The sequence below is a fragment of the Phacochoerus africanus genome, chromosome 10 (assembly GCF_016906955.1).
Source record: "Phacochoerus africanus isolate WHEZ1 chromosome 10, ROS_Pafr_v1, whole genome shotgun sequence".
Classification (NCBI taxonomy): Eukaryota; Metazoa; Chordata; class Mammalia; order Artiodactyla; family Suidae; genus Phacochoerus; species Phacochoerus africanus.
Window position 1 is genome coordinate 87,269,110 of NC_062553.1, and position 21,543 is coordinate 87,290,652.

The window sequence follows — 21,543 nt, forward strand, 5'->3', positions numbered from 1 at the left end:
TCCCTAGTAGCAGGGGTCAAGAAATCATGCTATGTTCCTATGGGGAATAGTACTCAGCAGTGAGAAGGAACAAACCTCACTGCAGGCATCAACGTGGATGAAGCTTGCAAATGGAATGAATGCAGGACGCCAGACCCAAAAGCCAGGCTGGAATACACCGAATAAACCCACTTATATAAAGTACAAGCAGGCCTAACGAATCTGTTGTTAGGTTGGGGTGGTGGTCCCCCCATGTCAGATGAAGGGTAAGGGGCATGAGGAGCTCCTAGCAGCATTCTGTGTCTTGATCCAGATGCTGGTTCTCAGGCGTGTGTTCGTCTGTGGAAATCCATCCCAGTGTGCACGGATGCTGTACGCTTGTGCGCTCACCTATGCGCATGTTATCCTTCAATAAAAAGTTTGGTTTTTGAAAACTGCCTTCCTCAGAACAGCCTGGATATTTACTTTGCATGTTCTCTCACATCCGCCTCCTCACCCTCCTTTTTCTTTGTTGTTCTAGCAGCTGCAACAGCCACATTTACCCCGGCAGCACCTCCAGCAGCAGCGGAATCCATACCCAGTGCAGCAGGTCAACCAGTTTCAAGGTGAGGCTGCCACATACCTTTGCCATTGTAGACCTTCCAACTGGGAAGGATAAGGGAATGCAGAGCCAGGGACAATGCCATGGGCGCTGTGCTTGTGTGCAGGTAATATTAAAAATGTTTAAGAACTGATGGTACCAACCACTCAGAGTGCCAGGCTTAGCCTTCTGGTCACTGGGCCCCTTAGAAGTCCTGGTGGGTTCAGGGAGGGGTTGGGGTAGCTGTGGGAATAGGACTGGAGAAGTTATTCTTTACCAGAGATATAAAAGTATCTCGGTTTAGCAACCAATAAAGACATACAGGTGCTTGCTGCCCTAGTGTCAACCTTGTTTAAGTCTAGATCATCATCTCAGTGACCACGGGGTCGGGGGAGGTACCCTATGCCACATCTGTCTTGCTGATCCTAGTAGGTCAGCTGCTCAAAGCCCTCACTTCCAGCAACTGAGGTGGAAGAATCTGGCTTTCAGCAACCACCAATCTCTGATGAACATGAAAGACAAATGGGAACTGGAGTTTGATTGGACTGTCTTGATCCTGCTGCCGTTTGCAGAAATCCTGAATCATGGCCCCAGTAGCAGTGGGAGAACTGTTTGTCCTATGTTGCCATGCTTTGTAAAGTAGGGGGTCCACTCAGATATCAACCCCTCCCATCTCCAAGAGAGAGAGATGGGCCTGAGGACCCTCCCCAGTCTCATCTCCAGGAGTTTTCAGGGGCCAACAGGGGTCATGTAGCAGCAGAAATCCTAACTCCTGTCCTCTGTCCTTTTAATAGGACCTAGATCAGTGCATCCTAACTTCTCAAATGTTACCTATCATTTTGAGAATCTGTCAGGAGCTATGAAGCCCCTTGCACAGAAATATGCATATGTCTAAATAAATAGAAATGTTGTACATCATTTCACAAGTGTTACCCTCTTCCATAGACTGTGGGTGAAAAATTTGTGATCTAGGGTAGCATTTTTCAGTCTTCAGGTTGTAATACCAAGTCGGTTGTGACGATAATGGACCACAACCAAGGTTTTTAAATTATAGAACAGAAGAGGTTCCCATTGTGGCTCGGTGGTAAAGAGCCCCACTGGTATTCCTGAGGATGTGGGCTCGATCCCTGGCTTGCTCAGTGGGTTAAGGATCCGGCATTGCTGTGAGTTGTGGTGTAGGTCACAGACACGGCTTAGATCCCAGGTTGCTATGGCTCTGGCACAGACCTGCAGCTGTAGCTCCGATTAGACCCCAACCTGGGAACCTCCATATGCCACAAGTGCGGCTCTAAAAAAAGCAAAATAATAGAAAATGAATGACCAGAGTGTATCATCATTAGGGCAGCTTTGTTTCTGTGTACTATGAGTTGTGGTTTAAGAGTCTGAAATCCACTGAAGTTCACATCCAGATCTCCCCGACAGTTGCCTGTGGACATCGTGGGGTTTGAGCAGCTGCCACTCCCTCCCATCCCAGGGGCATTTATATCACTTCAGATCCCTTCAGACAGACAGGGAAGGACAGAGGGAACTGGGCTGGCCACAGGTGTTCTGTGTGCTCAAGGAGTGCCACTATCCTTTGAAGAGTTACGTTTCTTACTTGGTCATGGGCAGGGAAGAGTGGGAAGTAGTCACTGTTGCCCACGTAGTTTTTGTGGTCGACACAGAGTCCTCCTTTCTACCAGTAATTCTCAGACTTGAGCCTTCATCAGATCACCAGCAGAGCTTGTTAAAAACACAGCTGCCCTGACCTCATCCCTAGAGTCTAATTCAGTACGGTCTGGAGCCGGCCTGGAGAATTTGCATCTCTACCCAGTTCCCCCCAGGGGCCACCCTTGGGGAAACTGGGACTTTACATTATGAACTAATGAAAACCATTAAATCAGATAAACCTGGTTTAGTGTCCCTGGCGTTTCCTAGGTTCATAGCCCATGTATTAACTTTTGGACTAAAGGGACCCACCAAAGTTTAATATCGCCTTTATGTTATGCATTACTCTGAATGGTTTGGGGCCAATTTGAAAGTTCTCATCTTTGAACCTTTCTTTTGATGACCCCAAATCACAGGTCATCAACCTAAAAGTATAGCTACACTGAAGCTAAACAACTAGTGACACTTTAGGATTTCTGAGCTGATAGATGTAATTAAAAATTTTTTTTTTACTGTCTTTAGTATTTGCATAAGTTTTACTAACACCTTAGATATCACATTGCTATGTATCTGGGAAAACAGCAAATTGATAGATAAGAAATATCCTTGCAGAGAAGTGATGGTAGGAATAACTCGTTTGAGAACCTACAGGTCCTCTCACCACTACACTTTTCGAGGTTTTAAAGACTGCCTTTCTCTTAAGTCCTGTGCCTCTGGGCTACGTCACATGCATATGGGGAAATGCTTATTTTTCATAAATATAGATTCCTTGTAAATAGAACACAGACCCTTTTAAGGAAAAATGTGTATTACTGTCTCTATTTGAACATGGAAATTTTTCTTTGACATTGTGATGTTAACCAGCAGACAAGAAAATGAATTTGACCATGGTGACTCATAGTAATTTCTGTGTTGGACAAAAAGGAAAAAAAAAGGCTGTTTAACATACGTAATAATCAGATAAGGATAAGTTAATATGTTAAATGCCTTTGAACTTTTTCTTTTGTATATAGTTGCTTTACATTGTTCTATCAATTTCTGCTATACAGCAAAGAGACCCAGTCATATACACACACATATACACACATTCTTTTTTTCACATTATCCTCCATCATGTTCCATCACAAGTAACTAGATACAGTTCCCTGTGCCATATAGCAGGATCTCATTGCTAATCTACTCCAAATGAAATAGTTTACATCTACTAACCCCAAAGCCCCGTCCATCCCATTCCCTCCCCTCCCCCTTAGCAACCACAAGTCTGTTCTCCAAGTGCATGAATTTGTTTCTTTTCTGTAAAAACATTAATTTCGGCTGTAGATTCCAAATATAAGTGAAATAATATTGTATTTGTCTATTTCTGACTTACTTCATTAGTATGAGAGTCTCTAGTTCCATCCATGTTGCTGCAAATGGCATTAGTTCTTTTTTAAGGCTGAGTAGTATTCCGTTGTATATATGTACAAAATCTTCATAATCCATTCATCGGTCATTGAACATTTTGGTTGTTTCCATGTCTTGGCTATTGTGAACAGTGCTGCAATGAACATACGGGTGCATGTGTCTTTTTCAAATGAAAGTTTGGTCCCCATATTTGCCTAGGAGTGGTATTGCTGGCTCATATGGTAGCCTATATTTAGTTTTCTGAGGTACCTCCACACTGTTTTCCACATTGGTTGTCCCAATTTACATTCCCACCAACAGTGTAGGAGGGTTCCCTTTTCTCTACGTCCTCTCCAGCATTTGTTATTTGTTGATTTGTCAATGATAGCCATTCTGACTGGTGTGAGGTGGTACCTCATAATAGTTTTGATTTGCATTTCTCTAATAATTAGTGGTGATAAGCATTTTTTCATGTTACTCTTGGCCATCTGTTTATCTTCTTTGGAGAAATATCTATTCAGGTCTTCTGCCCATTTTACAGTTGGGTTGTTTTTTGTTGTTGTTGAGTTTGTATATATTGTTTTTATATTTTAGAGATTAAGCCCTTGTCAGCTGCGTCATTTGAAACTATTTTCTCACATTCTGTAAGTTCTCTCTCTTTTTTTTTTTATGGCTTCCTTTGCTGTGCAAAAGCTTTTAAGTTTGATCAGGTCCCACTGGTTTATTTTTGTTTTTATTTATGTTGCCTTGGGAGACTGACCTAAGAAAACATTTGTAAGGTTGATATCAGAGAATGTTTTGCCTATGTGCTCTTCTAGGAGTTTTATGATGTGTTGTCTTATGTTTAGGTTTTTAAGCTATTTTGAGTTTATTTTCATGTGTGGTGTGAGGGTGTGTTCCAGTTTCATTTATGTACATGCAGCTGTCCAGTTTTCCCAGCACCACTTACTGAAGAGACTCTCTTTTTCCCAGTTTATATTCTTGCCTCCTTTGTCAAGGATTAATTGACCATAGGTGTCTGGGTTTATTTCTGGGTTCTCTATTCTGTTCCATTGGTCTGTATGTCTGTTTTAGTACCAGTACCACAGTGTCTTGATGACTGTGGCTTTGTAATATTGTCTGAAGTCTGGGAGAGTTATGCCTCCTGCTTGTTTTTTGTTCCTCAGGATTGCTTTGGCAATTCTGGTTCTTTTGTGGTTCCATATAAATGTTTGGATTGTTTGTTGTAGTTCTTTGAAAAATGTGATGGGTAATTTGATAGGGATTGCATTGAATCTGTAGATTGCTTTGGGTAGTATGGCCATTTTTACAACATTAACTCTTCCAATCCAAGAGCATGGAACGTCTTTCCATTTCTTTGAATCCTCTTTAATTTCCTTGAGTAATGTTTTATACTTCTCAGCACATAAGTCTTTCACCTCCTTAGTCAGGTTTATTCTTAGGTATTTAATTTTGGGGGGGTGCAATTTTAAAAGGAATTGTATTTTTATATTCCTTTTCTAATGTTTCATTGTTAGTATACAGAAATGCAACCAATTCCAGAATGTTAATCTAGTATCCCGCTACCTTGCTGAATTTGTTGGTCAGTTTGAGTAGTTTTCATGTGGAGTTCCTTAGGGTTTTCTATGTATAGTATAATGTCATCTGCATAGAGTGACAATTTTACCTCTTCCCTTCCAGTTTGGATACCTTTTATTTTTTTTTGTTTGTCTGATTGCTGTGGCTAGGACTTCCAATACTATGTTGAATAAAAGTGGTGAGAGTGGACATCCTTGTCTTGTTCCAGATTTTAGCAGGAAGGCTTTCAGCTTTTCTCCATTGAGTATTATATTGCCTGTGGGTTAGTCATTAATGGCTTTTATTATGTTAAGGTATGTTCCCTCTGTACCCACTTTGCTAAGACTCTTTATCATGAATGGATGTTGGACTTTGTCAAATGCTTTTTCTGCATCTATTGAGATGATCATGTGGTTTTTGACTTTTCTAAATGTGGTGTACGACGTTAATTGATTTGCTTATGTTGCACCATCCTTGTGAACCTGGGATGAATCCTACTTGGTCATGGGGTATGATCTTTTTATATGTTGTTGTATTTGGTTGGCTCTTGTTGAGAATTTGTGCATCTATGTCAATGAAAGATATTAGCCTATAATTTTCTTTTTTGGTGCTGTCTTTTTCTGGTTTTGGTATTAGGGTGATGGTGGCTTCATAGAATGTCTTTGGGAGTCTTCCTACTTCTTCAAACTTTTGGAAGAGTTTAAGAAGGATGGGTATAAGTTCTTCTTTGTATGTTTGGTAGAATTCATCTGGTCCTGGACTTTCGTGTGTAGGGTGTGTTTTTATTACATATTCAGTTTCATCTCTAGTGATCTGTCTGTCCAATTGAGCTATTTCAATGAGGCCATCATCACCCTGATACCAAAACCAGACAAAGATACCACAAAAAAAGAAAACTACACGCCAGTTTCACTGATTGATAAACATAGATGCAAAAATCCTCAACAAAATACTAGCAAACTGAATCCAACAATACATTAAAAGGATTGTACATCATGATCAAGTGGGAGTTATCCCAGGGATGTAAGGGCTCTTCACTATCTGCAAATCAATCAGTGTGACACATCACATTAACAAACTGAAGAATAAAAACCATATGATCATCTCAATAGATGCAGAAAAAGCCTTTGACAAAAATCCAACACCCATTTCTGATAAAAACCCTTCAGAACGTGGGCATAGAAGGAACCTACCTCAACATGACAAAGCCCACATATGACAAACCCACAGCGAACATCATTCTCAATGATGAAAAGCTGAAAGAATTCCCACTGAGATCAGGAACAAGACAAGGATGTCTGCTCTCACCACTACTCTTCAACATAGTTTTGGAAGTCCTAGCCACAGCAATCAGAGAAGTAAAAGAAATTAAAGGAATCCAGATTGGAAAGGAAGAAGTAAAACTATCCCTATTTGCAGATGACATGATAGTATACCTAGAGAATCCTAAAGACTCTGCCAGAGAACTGTTAGAGCTCATCCACGAATTTGGCAAAGTCGCAGGACACAAAATGAATACACAGAAATCGATGGCATTTCTATACACTAACAATGAAGGAGCAGAAGAGGAAATTAGGGAAGCAATCCCGTTTACCATCGCATCCAAAAGAATAAAATACCCAGGAGTAAACCTACATAAAGAGACAAAACACATGATCTATTTCTTCTTGATTCAGATTTGGCGGGCTGTATGTTTCTAGAAAGTTGTCCATTTCTTCTAGGTTGTCAAATTTGTTGGCATGTAATTGTTCACAGGATTACTCCCTTATGGGCTTTGGTAATTAAGCAGTATCCATTGAGATTTCTTCTTTTTTCATTTCTTACTTTATTTCATTCTTTCTCTCCTCTTCTTTGTGAGTCTGCCCAGAGGTTTGTCAATTTTGTGTACCATTTCAAAGAACTAGCTTTAGGTTTTGTTGATTCTTTTCTTTTCTTTTCTTTTTTTTTTTGAATCTCTTATTGATTTCCTCCATGATCTTTATGATCTCCTTCCTTCTGTTGACTTTGTTTTGTTTGTTCTTCTTTCTCTAATTCTTTAGATAATGGGTTAAATTTTTTTTTCCCCTTGTCCTTATAACAACTTTTTAATTGTGTAATTTAATTTTTTTATTACTCAAATGAATTAATCACATCTATAGTTGTATAATGATCATAACAATCTGATTTCACAGGATTTCCATCCCACAATCCAAGCACATCCCCCTCCCCCAAGCTGTCTCCTCTGGAGACCATAAGTTTTTCAATGTCTGTGCGTCAGCATCTGTTCTGCAAAGAAGTTCAGTTTGTCCTTTTTTCAGATTCCACATGTCAAGGAAAGCATTTGATGTTGGTGTCTCATTGTATGGCTGACTTCACTTAGCATGACGATTTCTAGGTCCATCAATGTTACTAAAAATGCTGGAATTTCGTTCACTTTAATGGCTGAGTAATATTCCATTGTGTATATGTACCACATCTTCTTGATCCACTCCTCTGTCAATAGACATTTAGGTTGTTTCCATGTCTTAGCTATTGTAAATAGTGCTGCAATGAACATTGGAGTACATGTGTCTTTGCGAGTCATGGTTTTTTCTGGATAGATGCCCAGAAGTGGGATTGCTGGATCAAATGGTAGTTCTATTTTGAGTTGTCTGAGGCATGTCCATAGTGCTTTCCACAGTGGTTGCACCAATGTACAATCCCACCAACAGTGTACTAGGGTTCCTTTTTCTCCACACCCTCTGTAGCACTTATTGTTTGTAGACGTTTTGAGGATGGCCATTCTGGCTGATGTAAGGTGGTACCTCAGAGTGGTTTTGATTTGCATCTTTCTAATAGTGATGTTGAACATCTTTTCATGTGTTTCTTGGCCATCTGTATGTCTTCTTTGGAGAATTGTCTGTTTAGATCTTCTGCCCATTTCTTGATGGGGTTGTTTGTTTTTTTGGTATGGAGCTGCAGAAGTTGTTTATAAATTTTGGAGGTTAATCCCTTGTCAGTTGATTCACTTCCAAAGATTTTCTCCCATTCTGTGGGTTGCCTTTTCGTTTTGTTTAAGGTTTCCTTTGCTGTGCAGAGACTTTTCAGTTTGATTAGGTCCCATTTGTTTATTTTTGTTTTTACTGTCAGTACTCTTAGGAGGTGGATCTGAGAAGATGTTGCTGTCGTTTCTGTCAGAAAGTGTTTGGCCTAAGTTTTCCTCAAAGAGTTTGAGAGTGTCTGCTCTGATATCTAGGTCTTTAATCCATTTGGAGTTTGTTTTTGTGTATGGTGTTAGGGAGTGTTCTAATTCATTCTCTTCCATGTGGCTGTCCAGTTTCCCCAGCATCACTTATTGAACAGGCTGTCTTTTCTCCATTGTATATCCTTGGCTCCTTTGTCATAGATTAGTTGGCTGTAGGTGCATGGGTGGAATTCTGGGCTTTCTGTCCTGTTCCACTGATCTATCTTTCTGTCTTTGTGCCAGTACCATGTGGTTTTGATGACTGTTGCTTTATAGTACAGTCTGAGGTGCAGGAGCCTGATTCCTCCAGCTCTGTTTTTCTTTTTCAGGATGTCTTTGGCTATTCTGGGTTTTTTGTGCTTCCAAACAGACTTTAAAATATTTGGTTTGAGGTTTGTGAAAAATGTCCTTGGTACTTTGGTAGGGAATGCATTGAATCTGTAGATTGTCTTAGGTAGTATAGTCGTTTTGACAATATTGACTGTTCCAATCCACGAGCATGGTATATCTTTCCATCTATTTGTGTCCTCTTTGATTTCTTTCATCAGTGTCTTATAGTTTTCAGAGTACCGGTCTTTTGTCTCTTTAGGTAGGTTTACTCCTAGGTATTTTATTCTTTTGGATGTGATGGTAAACGGGATTGCTTCCCTAATTTCCTCTTCTGCTCCTTCATTGTTAGTGTATAGAAATGCCATCGATTTCTGTGTATTCATTTTGTATCCTGTGACTTTGCCAAATTCGTGGATGAGCTCTAACAGTTCTCTGGCAGAGTCTTTAGGATTCTCTAGGTATACTATCATGTCATCTGCAAATAGGGATAGTTTTACTTCTTCCTTTCCAATCTGGATTCCTTTAATTTCTTTTACTTCTCTGATTGCTGTGGCTAGGACTTCCAAAACTATGTTGAAGAGTAGTGGTGAGAGCAGACATCCTTGTCTTGTTCCTGATCTCAGTGGGAATTCTTTCAGCTTTTCATCATTGAGAATGATGTTCGCTGTGGGTTTGTCATATGTGGGCTTTGTCATGTTGAGGTAGGTTCCTTCTATGCCCACGTTCTGAAGGGTTTTTATCAGAAATGGGTGTTGGATTTTTGTCAAAGGCTTTTTCTGCATCTATTGAGATGATCATATGGTTTTTATTCTTCAGTTTGTTAATGTGATGTGTCACACTGATTGATTTGCAGATAGTGAAGAGCCCTTACATCCCTGGGATAACTCCCACTTGATCATGATGTACAATCCTTTTAATGTATTGTTGGATTCAGTTTGCTAGTATTTTGTTGAGGATTTTTGCATCTATGTTTATCAATCAGTGAAATTGGCGTGTACTTTTCTTTTTTTGTGGTATCTTTGTCTGGTTTTGGTACCAGGGTGATGATGGCCTCATAGTATACGTTTGGGAGTATCCCTTTCTCTGCAATTTTTTGAAATAGTTTCGGAAGGAGAGGTGTTAGCTCCTCTCTAAATGTTTGCTAGAATTCGCCTGTGAAGCCATCTGGTCCTGGACTTTTGTTTGTTGGAAGTTTTTTAATCACCGTTTCAATTTCAGTTCTTGTGATTGGTCCATTCATCTTTTCCATTTTGTCTTGGTTTAGTCTTGGAAGATTGTACTTTTCTAAGCATCTGTCCATTTCTTCTAGGTTTTCCATTTTATTGGCATATAGTTGCATGTAGTAGTCTCTTATGATCCTTTGTATTTCTGTGATGTCCGTTGTTCCTTCTCCTTTTTTCATTTCTAATTGTATTGATTTGAGTCCTCTCTCTTTTTTGCTTGATAAATCTGGCTAAGGGTCTATCAATTTTGTTGATCTTTTCAAAGAACCAGCTTTGTGTTTCATGATCTTTTCTATGGTTTTCTTTGTTTCTCTTTCATTGATTTCTGCTCTGATCTTTATGATTTCTTTCCTTCTACTAACTTTAGGTCTTGTCTGTTCTTCTGTCTCGAGCTGCTTTGGATGTGATGTTAGCTTGTTTATTTGAGCTTTTTCTTGTGTCCTGAGGTGGGCTTGTATTGCTCTAAACTTCCCTCTTAGAAGGGCTTTTGCTGCATCCCATAGGTTTTGGAGTGTCGTATCTTTGTTGTCATTTGCTTCTAGGTATTTTTTACTTTTCTCTTTGATTGCTTCCGTGATTGATCCATTGGTTGTTTAGTAGCATGTTGTTGAGTCTCCACGCGTTTGTGTTTTTTGCAGATTTTTTCTTGTTGTTGATGTCCAGTCATATAGCATTGTGGTTGGAAAAGATGCTTGGTATGATTTCAATTTTCTTAAAGTTACCAAGGTTGGATTTGTAGCGCAGGATGTGATCAGTCTTAGAGAATGTTCCATGTGCACTTGAGAAGAATGTGTATTCTGTTGCTTTTGGGTGGAATGTCCTATAAATATCTCTCAAGTCCATCTGGTTTAATGCTTCCTTCAGGGCCTGTGTTTCCTTATTGATTTTCTGTCTGGATGCTCTGTCCATTGGTGTAAGTGGGGTGTTAAAGTCCCCCGCTATTATTGTGTTATTGTCGATTTGTCCTTTTAAGGTTGTTGGCAGTTGCCTTATATATTGTGGTGAACCTGTGTTGGGTGTGTGGATATTTAAAATTGTTCTATCTTCTTCTTGGATTGATCCTTTGATCACTGTGTAATGACCTTCTTTGTCCCTTAAAATATTCTTCATTTTCAAGTCTATTTTGTCTGATAGGAGTATTGCTACTCCAGCTTTCTTTTGATCCCCATTTGCATGAAATATTTTCTTCCATCCTCTCACTTTCAATTTGTATGTGTCCCTGGAAGTGAAGTGGATCTCTTGAAGACAGCATATATGTGGGTCTTGTTTTTGTATCCATTCAGCCAGTCTATGTCTTTTGGTTGGGGCATTTAGTCCATTAAGATTTAAGGTAATTATTGATATGTATGTTCTTATTGCCATTTTATTAATTACTTTGGCTTTGTTTTTGTTGCTCTTTTTTCTTCCCTTCTTCTCTTGTTCTCTCCTCTTCTGGTTTGATGAGTGTCTTTAGTGTTGTATTGGAGTAGATTTTTCTTTTTTGTGTGTGTCAATTGTAGATTTTTGGTTTGCAGTTATTCTGAAGTTTTGATATAAGAGTCTATATGTATATGAGATTGTTTGAAGTTGTTCTCTTAATTGCAAGTTCATCTTCAGTGTCCTGCATTTGTACCCACCTGTTTTCATGATGTCTGCTTTTGGTGGTATAATTGTACATGGATGTTTCGTATCTTTACTGTATATATACCTTCACTGGTGAGCCTTGTCATTTTTGGTATTTTTGTTTCCTGTTGCTGCATTTTCTTTTCTGCCTAGAGAAGTTGCTTTAGTATTTGTTGTAAGGCTGGTTTAGTGTTGCTGAATTCTGTCAGCTCTTGCTTATCTGTGGAGCTTTGGATTTCTCCTTCAAATCTGAATGAGAGCCTTGCTGGGTAGAGTAATCTTGGTTGGAGGTTTTTTCCTTTCATCATGTTAAGTATATCATGCCACTCCCTTCTGGCCTACAGAGTTTCTGCTGAAAAATCTGCCAATCGCCTTATCAGGGTTCCCTTTTATGTTATTTCTTTTCCCTAGCTGCTTTCAAGATTTTCTCTTTGTCTTTACTTTTGGTCAGTTTGATTAATATGTGTCTCAGTGTATTCCTCCTTCTTGGGTTTATCTTATATGGTACTTGCTGCGCTTCCTGGATTTCAGTGAGTGGTTCCTTTCCCACGTTAGGGAAGGTTTTTCCTATTATCTCTTGGAATATTTTTTCCGTCCCCTTCTCTCTCTCTTCTCCTTCTGGCACGCCTATAATGAGGATGTTGGTGTGCTTAATGTTGTCCCAGAGTTCTCTGAGACTCTCTTCATTTGTTTTCAATCTTTTTTCTCTTTACTTTTCCTCATCCGTAATTTCTACTAATCTGTCCTCCACCTCACTTATTCTTTCTTCTGCCTCCTGTATTCTTCTGTTGGCTGCTTCTAGTGAATTTTTTATTTCAGTTATTGTATTTTGCCTCTCTTCTTGCTTAAGTTTTATATCTTGTATCTCTTTGCTCAGTGTTTCCTGTAAGTTATCCATCTTTGCCTCCAGTTTATTCCCAATGTCTTGCATCATCTTTAGCATCAACAGTCTAAAGTCTTTTTCCTGGAGGCTGAGAATCTCGTCATCATTTAGCTGATTTTCTGGGGTTTTTCCTTTCTCCCTCATCTGAGTTATACTTCTCTGTCTTTTCATTTTTATAGGTTTTTGGTGTGGTGACCTTTTTACAGATACTAGAGTTGTAGCCTCTCTTACTTCTGATGTCTGCCCCCCTTGTGGCTGAAGTCAGTATGGAAGCTTGCTGTAGGCTTCCTGATGGGAGGGGCTGATGCCTGCCCCCTGGTAGGTGGAGCCGATTCTAATCCCTCTGGTGGGTGAGGCTTTGTCTCTGGATGGGATTAGAGGTGGCTGTGTGCCTGAGGGGTCTTTAGGCAGCCTGTCTACTGAGGGGCAGGGCTGTGGTCCCACCTGGATTGTTGTTTGCCCTGGGACTTCTCAGTGCTGACTGATGGGTGGGGCCAGATTTTCCCAAAATGGCCACCTCCAGAGAAAGGCATGCTGCTGAATATTCCCAACAGCTTTGCTTCCAATGTCCTTCCCCCACAGCACTCCACATTCACCCCTGCTTTCCCAGGAGGTCCTGCAAGAACTGCAGTCAGGTTTGACCCAGATTCCTATGGAGACTTTGCTTTGCCCTGGGACCCAGTGCACATGAAAGCCCTTTAAGAATGGGGTCTTCAGAGTTCCCGTGGTGGCGCAGTGGTTAACGAATCTGACTGGGAACCATGAAGTTGCAGGTTCGATCCCTGGCCTTGCTCAGTGTGTTAAGGATCTGGCATTGATGTGAGCTGTGGTGTAGGTTGCTGACACGGCTTAGATCCCGATTTGCTGTGGCTCTGGTGTAGGCTGGTGGCTATAGCTCCAATTGGACCCCTAGCCTGGGAACCTCCATATGCTGCAGGAAGCCTTAGAAAAAGCAAAAAGACAAAAAAAAAAAAAAGAATGGAGTCTTCGTTTCCCCCAGTCCCGTGGAGCCCCTGTGCACAAGCCCCACTGGCCTTCAATGCCAGATGTTCCAAGGGCTCTTTCTCCCAGTGCCAGATCCCCACACGTGGGAGCTTGATGTGGAGCTCAGAACTCTCACTCCTGTAGGTGGTCTCTGTGAACCAGTTAGTTTCCAGTCTCTGGGGCTTCCCACCCAGGAGGTATGTGGTTGTTTATATTGTGTACTTGCCCCTCCTACCTCTTGATGTGGCCTCCTCTTTGTCTTCTGGATTAGGATATCCTTTTTTAAGGTTTCTGGTCCATTTGGTTGAAGATTGCTCAGCCTTTAGTTGTGAATTTTGTTGTTTTTAGGAGAGAAGTTGAGCTCCAGTCCTTCTATTCCACCATCTTAATCCCATCTCTGGGTTAAATTGTTGATTTGAGATTTTTCTTCTTTTTTGAGGAAGGCCTGCATTGCTATGAGCTTTCCTCTAAGCACTGTTTTTGTGGCATTCCATACATTTTGAATGATTGTATTTTCATTATCATTGCCTTGAGGTATTTTTTAATTTCCCTTTTGATTTCTTCATTGACCCATTGGTTTTTTAGTAGAATGTTGTTTAGTCTCCCTGTAGTCAGTTTTTTCTCATTTCTTTTCCTGTGGTTGATTTCTAGTTTCATGCCATTGTGGTCAGAGAAGATACTTGAAATAATTTTTATACTCAAATTTGTGGAGGTTAGTTTTTGTGCCCCAATATGTTGTCAATCCTTGAGAATGTTCCATTTGCACTTGAAAAGAATGTATACTCTGATTTTTTTGGATGTAATGTCCTGAAAATGACAATGAATTCTAAGGTTTCTATTGTGTGATTTAGGATCTCTGTTGCCTTATTGATTTTCTGTGTAGGCGATCTGTCCATTGACGTGAGTGGGGTGTTAAAGTTTCCTACTATGATTGTGTTTCCATCAATTGCTCGTTTTCTGTTTGTATTTGTTGTATGTATCTGTGTGCTCCTATATCAGGGGCATATATATTGACAATTGTAATATCCTCTTCTTGAATGTATCAGTTTATCATTATATTGTGTCCTTCTTTGTCTTTCTTTATGGCCTTTGTTTTAAAGTCTATTTTGTCTGATATGAGTATTGCAACTCCTGTTTTCCTGTCTTTTCCATTCACATGAAATATCTTTTCACATGAAATATCTTTTTTATATCCCCTCATTTTCACTTTATGTGTGTCTTTTGCCCTAAGGTGAGTCTCTTGTAGACAGCATACTGTAGGCTCTTGTTTTTTTATCCTATCTGCCACTCTGTCTTTTGATTGGAGCAATCAGTCCATTTACATTTAAGGGAGTATTGATAAATATGTATTTAATGCCATTTTAAACTTTGTTTTCCAGTTGATTCTATGTTTCTATGTTTCTCCTTTGTCCCTTTCTTTTTTGTGATTTCCTTTTCATGCTCATGTTCTTTTTAGGTTTTGTCAATATACTGTTTGGTTTTGGTTTTGTGGTTGTCCTGTTTTTCAAGTATATTAACCCCTTCCTATATCTGCCTGCTTTAGCTTGATAGTCATATAGGCTCAGGCAAACTCTTAAAAAAAAAAAAAAAGTCTAGATTTTCTTACTTTCCCCACCCACATTTTATGATTTTTGATTCATTTTTTAACAACTTCTTGTTTGTGCTTTTGCTCTTCCTTGTGTTTATCATCACTTTTACATTAGGGTTTTTTTTTTTTTTTTTTCCTTTTAGATCTATATACTGGCTTATTTAAGCAATTGCTTTCCACTATTGATTTCCTCCATGCTCTTTCTTCTTATTTCTTTTTTTAGAGGAGCCCTTTCAGTATTTCTTTTAGAATGGGTTTCATATTGCTGTACTCTCTTAGCTTTTGTTCGTTGGAGAAATTCTTTATTTCTCCTCTATTTTAGATGATATTCTTGCTGGGTATTCTTGGCTGCAAATTTTTCCCTTTTAGAACTTTGAATATATCTTGCCACTCTCTTCTGGCCTATAGTGTTTTCTGTAGAGAAATCAGCTGATAGCCTTATAGGGGTTTCCCTTATAATTAACACTTTTTCTCTTGCTGCCTTTAGAATCCTCTCTTGAACTTTTGCCATTTTTAGTATGTCTTGGTGCAGGCCTGTTCAGGTTCAACTTGTTTGGGGCCCTCTGTGTTTCCTGTATCTCGATGTGTTTCCTTTAGTTTTGGAAAGATTTCAGCCGTAATTTCTTCAAATATATTTTCAATCCCCCCCTTTTTTTCCCCTTCTCCTCAGGAATCCTTATTATGCATAGATTGGCCCACTTTGTATTATTCCATAGATCTCTTACATTGCTTTCATGTTTTTTCATTTTGTTTTCTGTCTGCTGTCCTGATTGGGTGATTTCCATTATTCTATCTTCCAAATCCCTAATTTATTCCTCTGCATTATTCATTCTGCTCTTCAATATCTTTAACTCAGTTTGTGTCTCTGGAAATGAATTTTCTAATTTTTCTTGGCTCCTCATTTTCTAGTTCCTTTCTAAAGTAATCTGCATTGGTGTTCATATCCACCCTTAATTCCTTCAGTATTTTCACTATCTCCTTTTTGAACTCAGTGTCTATCAGACTGCAGAGATCTGTTTCATTATTTGTTCCTTCAGGTGAATTCTCCTGTTCTTTTAAACAAGAATGGATCCTGAGATTTTTCATTTTGCTTATATTTTTCATATTCTGTGAGTTTAGTGAAAACAACTACTGAAGTCTTGGAGGGCTGTTTATATACATGAGTGCCCCTAGAGATTTTGTCAGGGCTTACCTTTTTATTTTTAGGGTGCCGTTGAGTGCTTCCAGGGAGATGGAGGCAATGGACAGGGCCAGTAGCCAGTGCCTTGTTGCTGGGCCCTTGACAGTGGCAAGGACCTGTGGGAAGATGGCACCAGCTGCTCTTAGTTTCAGGGCCTTGCGAAGTGACAGTGATCAGGCATGTGTAGGTAGTGCCTGGAGCATGAAGCAGTGGCAGCAGCAGGGCAGGTGTGTTCCCAGGGGAGTGAGAGCAACGACAGGTTTTGTTAGGTTGTAGTGCCCTCTTCTTTCCCAACCTCTGATGTGACTTGGGGCCGCAGGTGGTGCAGGTACACAGACCCCTAGCAGTGGTGGGCCACAGCCCTCCCTCAGTGTCTGAGATGACTGCTGTGGTTTATTCCTGCTGCTTGTATATCACACAAAAAGTGCTGTGTCACTCTTAGGCCCCTGCTGCCCTTAGGCCACACAAGAGATGGCTGGCCTCCCATGGCCCAATCAAGTGGTGCCTTGCCACCCATAGCCTGTGCCAGAGGCAGCCTCCCCTTGAGCATCCACACATGCACAGGGAGAGGTATTCCTATGACAGTCCACCCTTCCTCATCCCGCCCTCCCCAATGCCTTGCTTCTCCTGCAGGCCTAGACCTCCTCCCAGGTTCCCTCAGCTATGGCTTTCAACTCCCTAGCCTCTCAGGCTGTCTCCACGCAGCCCACCCTAGTTCTCTCCCTGGAACTGACCTCCAGAGCCAGGGTCTTAGCACCCAGCCCAAGCATCTCAGTCTGTGGTGTCTGGGCAGTGGTACAAATGGTCGATGTGACTCACTCTCCTTTGCCTTCTTCAGTCAGATGCTGCGCTTTTCTCAGTGACTGTGCAGTCCCTCCATCTCAGCTGATCTCCCCATCAGTTAAGTGGCTTCCCAGTGTGGGTTCCTTTCCTCTTTAACAGCTCCCTCTCAGGAATATGGGTCCTGTCCTGATTCCTTTGCTCTTTTTCCCTTTTGTTCTACCCAGTTATGTGGAGGGTTTCTTGCCCATTTGGGGGGTTTAAAGTCTTCTCCAGCATTCAGTAGATGTTCTGTGCAAATTGTTCTACATGTAGATTTTTTGTGTGTGTTTGTAAAAAGGTGAGTGTGATGTCTTACTGCTCTGCATCTCGATCCTTCTCCCAAAATGTCCTTTTTCTAAAAGAATTATGCCTGGATGGTGTAGTCATTTACACTAAGTAAAAATACAAATTGGCCTGGAATAACATTTCAATACCTCTTAAAAAAGTATGGCAGCACTTCTGTCCAAGTAAACTATTTCTCATGGACAAAATTAGTGCAGACAATATCTAATCCTTCAACATACTTAAATATACAAAAAAAAATGTCCAAAATAGGGAAGTCTCTTCATCTGTTTTCAGCAGCCTGTTTATATAATTTGGGTCTATCCAATTTATCTGAATCAGCAGTGTTTTTCCCTTAAATTTTTTTATAAGCAACTCAATAACCCATTTCACCACAGTTGATCAGCTTGGCCATGCAGTCAATACAAATTTAGTCTTCAAGGTCACAACACTTTATAACAAGAGTCCAAGGTGCAATATATACTACTGTCCAGTGTTTAATCAGGAACTTTTTATTTTTTTTTAATATCCACTGAGATATAATTAAACTAAAAACCAAAAAAATTGAACATTTTTAGGGATCTCTTTCAGATCTTTCTGGTTTCCCCACAATAAGCATTTCATTTTTCAATGCGAGGTGATATTGATCTCAAGCCACAAAAACTTAAATCATAATCAAGATACCCATAATTTTCTTTAAGAAAGAAACTATGGAGCCGTATTTGCTGCTCAGAAATCAATATCCCCATCAGGAAGACAAAAACACACTTCAGTTATCTGCCAAGGTGCCAGGCTTAACAAGGTTGTACTATTCACATTTGGTTTCTCATCCCAGTTCCAGGTAGGATCAAATTTGCTTGTAATATTGATTGGCTCCCATGCTGCACCTTTTAAAAATGTCCAGCCCAAAAACAAAAAAAAAAAAAACTTTTTCTTTCATAGACTTAATCATTAGTAGACACATAAAAAAATCCATTTTTGTGCACCTCCTAGCCCTTGACAATGTTGGGCTTCTGAGGGTGACATTTCTATTCTCTTGGCTGGTTTAGAGATTTCCTGGAAACATGTAAAGAAGGTTTCATTCAAAGGTCTAATTTAGAGTTGAGTGACTTGGCATTGATACTCTGGCCAACTTTTAAGCAGCATCATTAAAATTGCTTTAGTGGTCCTTGCTGATTTGAAGGAGTGGACTTTGCTGGAGAAATGCATAAAATCCACTCCAAGTAGCAGGATGATCTCTTTTTCTAGCTCAGGAAGGTGGCCAGTTCACACTGACATGTTATGATTCAGAGAATCTGGAACATGTGGGAAAGCTACAGAGTGGATCCACAAATTGTCCCATCTGTCAGAATAACTTCTTAGCAGAAGCAGTGGCCTTTCACCTCTCAAATCCTGCTCAAGTCTTAAGGGAAATTAGTCTAATGGTCTTTATTGAGAGTATTCTCTACTGAACCATGTTCCACTTCACAAATGGTACATGCAAAGTGATCAGCTGTTTCTTCCTAATTTAGCCCAAGAGGTGAATTTCCTCTTGCCTCCAAAAAAAAAAAAAAAAAGACATCTTACTAGTTGAGGAAGGCATCAAGAACACTCAAACAATTTGCTTCTGAAATGCAAACAAAAATATCAGGTTATATCAAATAGAAAAAGTCAACTACAAAGGCATGTGTGGTGTATCATCCTAATTTTCATGTGTCTATTCATATATTAAGTGTATAGTGGTCATTTCTGGATGGTGGGAATTCAGGTGACTTTAATTTTCATCTTCGTGCTTCTCTTTTCCAAATTTTTCACAATCAGCATGTTATAGTCAGCAAAATACCGATCAGTCTTTTAAAAGATTATCAAAGTAGATCCTTTCATACAAAAGGAATTTGTCATTTGTAAAGAAAAGTCCAGCTTGTCACATTGCTTATGGAGATGAGTGAATCGGTGTGTCCTTTTTCCCTGCAGGGTCTCCCCAGGATATAGCAGCCGTGAGAAGCCAGGCAGCCCTCCAGAGCATGCGAACGTCACGGTTGATGGCACAGAATGCAGGCATGATGGGAATGGGACCCTCCCAGAACCCAGGGACAATGGCCACAGCAGCAGCCCAGTCGGAGATGGGACTGGCCCCTTACAGCACCACACCTACCAGCCAACCCGGAATGTACAATATGAGCACAGGAATGACCCAGATGTTGCAGCACCCAAACCAAAGTGGCATGAGTATCACCCACAACCAAGCCCAGGGGCCGAGGCAGCCCACCTCAGGGCCAGGGGTCGGGATGGTGAGTGGTTTTGGTCAGAGCATGCTGGTGAACTCTGCCATTACCCCACAGCACCAGCAGATGAAGGGGCCTGTAGGCCAGACCTTGCCCAGGCCCCAGGCCCCACCAAGGCTGCAGAGTATTATGGGAACAGTCCAGCAGGGGACACAGAGCTGGCAACAGAGGAGCTTACAGGCAATGCCCGGGAGGACTAGTGGAGAATTAACATCCTTCAACAACGGCACCAGCTACCCGTTACAAGCTGGCCAGCCGAGGCTGACCAAGCAGCACTTCCCCCAGGGACTGAGCCAGGTGGTGGATGCTAACACTGGCACCGTGAGGACTCTCAACCCAGCTGCCATGGGCCGGCAGCTGATGCCACCGCTCCCGGGGCAGCAAGGCACTGGCCAGGCCAGGCCAATGGTCATGTCTGGCCTAAGCCAGGGCGTCGCTGGCATGCCAGCATTCAGCCAGCCCCCAGCACAGCAGCCCATGCCTGGGGGCAGCTTTGCTCCGAGCAGCCAGAGCCAAGCCTATGAGCGAAACCCCCCTCAGGACATGTCATACAATTACAGCAGCGATGCCGCTGGGCCTTCCTTCCCGGGCCTCTCGGACAGTGCCGATCTCATGGACTCCATCATCAAAGGCGGGCCAGGGGATGAATGGATGCAGGAGCTCGATGAACTGTTTGGAAACCCCTAGTCAAGAGGGACCCTGAGAGCCAAAACCCTAGTGGTTAAAGCTTCCACCATGAAAAAGAAACAGGATGTGGACTCATCCTTGTTTTTTTTGTTTGTTTGTTTTTTTCACCCATGTAAACTGAGCAGAACTGCAGCCGGCTGACAGTGGAAGGTCCAGGTACCAATCCCCAGCCCTGCTGGGGTTTGTTCCACCCAGCAATCAAGACAGACACCCTGCCAATCCCGCTGCAAGAGAGGGAGCCGCACAGGAGGCAAGTGGAGAGAGGAGTCCACGGCCCCTCTGCTTGGCCCTGCCTGCGATCGCCTGGCCTAGCAGAGCCGCTCCAGCCAAGACAGACTGCTGCCTGACGTGCGGTGGCTGGCAGCCCCTCCTGGCCCTGGTCCAGGGGTCACAGCGCTGGAGAGACAGAGGCGAGCGAGCCAGGGGTGGAGGAGAGGCCCCCCTGAGGCGGCTGGGTGGTTGCACACACTGAACTCTGACTGCGAGAAAAGGCTGGCCTTCAAGACATGCCACTGGATTTGGAGGGCAGGCGAGAAGACCAGAGAGATGTCGCCAGAAGACACAGGCTCCACAGGCCTGTCTCCCGCCCATGATGACTCTCAGGAATGTTGGAGACGTTGCCTCACAAGGATCACCAAGGGAGCTTGGAGAAAGGTCCTGCAGTCCTGGGCAGGCAGCCCTCTGCTGGTGACCATGGTGGCCGTCGCTGCAGGGAGCTGGGCTGGAGCCTCCTGGGGGCCTGGTGCAACCAGATACATCTCAGCAGTTCTCATCAACTCCTGGCGGCCACAGGCTGGGGAGGCCCCAGCTGGACGCTGTGTCTGCCAGCACCCCCGCCTCTCTCCCCTGTTGCCCCACCGCAGCCTGCCCCTGCTTCTCCTTGCAGACTATCCAAGAAGAAATGAAGCTTTTGTCTTCAGGGAGCCTGGGCAGAGGCAAAATAAAAGCAAGAAGCACCTAGACAAGCCTGATATGCAGGAAGCGACACTGGAGTTCTCTGCCTGGCACTGAGTGACCACCCTGCTCCTGAGCAGTGGGTTTACATGAGCACGTGATGCCTCTGGGAAACCAGGGAGGGACTGGTCTGGATGGCGCCGGCTCTGGCTCCCTTGGGAAACCTCCCAGGAGTGAGGCCCTAAAATCGGCCTGGCCCTTCATCCCTGCTCACTAGAAAGACAAAGCTCAAACCCTGAAAGATGAGGAATTGAAAATTCAATTGCTCTGCTTCACACGTTTTGATGATAAAAAGGAGGAAGGGATGGTTCCTTCCCAGTGGCAGAATGATCCTTTCGTGAAGTTCTGTAGAGTTGTTCTCTTTGTAATTCGCTCACCTCGGCACCTCACTGAAGT

General features: G+C 41.9%; 1 protein-coding gene across 1 annotated transcript in view; it reads left to right on the forward strand.

Annotated features, from left to right (window-relative positions):
* The window catches only part of MAML3 (mastermind like transcriptional coactivator 3), a 444,013-nt gene extending 422,538 nt beyond the window's left edge, over nucleotides 1-21,475 (forward strand). The window contains exons 4-5 of the mRNA XM_047798468.1: nucleotides 500-584; nucleotides 19,196-21,475. Coding sequence (XP_047654424.1) covers nucleotides 500-584; nucleotides 19,196-20,193 — 1,083 coding nt within the window. The 3' untranslated portion in view covers nucleotides 20,194-21,475. The remainder of the gene's footprint in view (nucleotides 1-499; nucleotides 585-19,195) is intronic.
* Nucleotides 21,476-21,543: the final 68 nt, after the last annotated feature.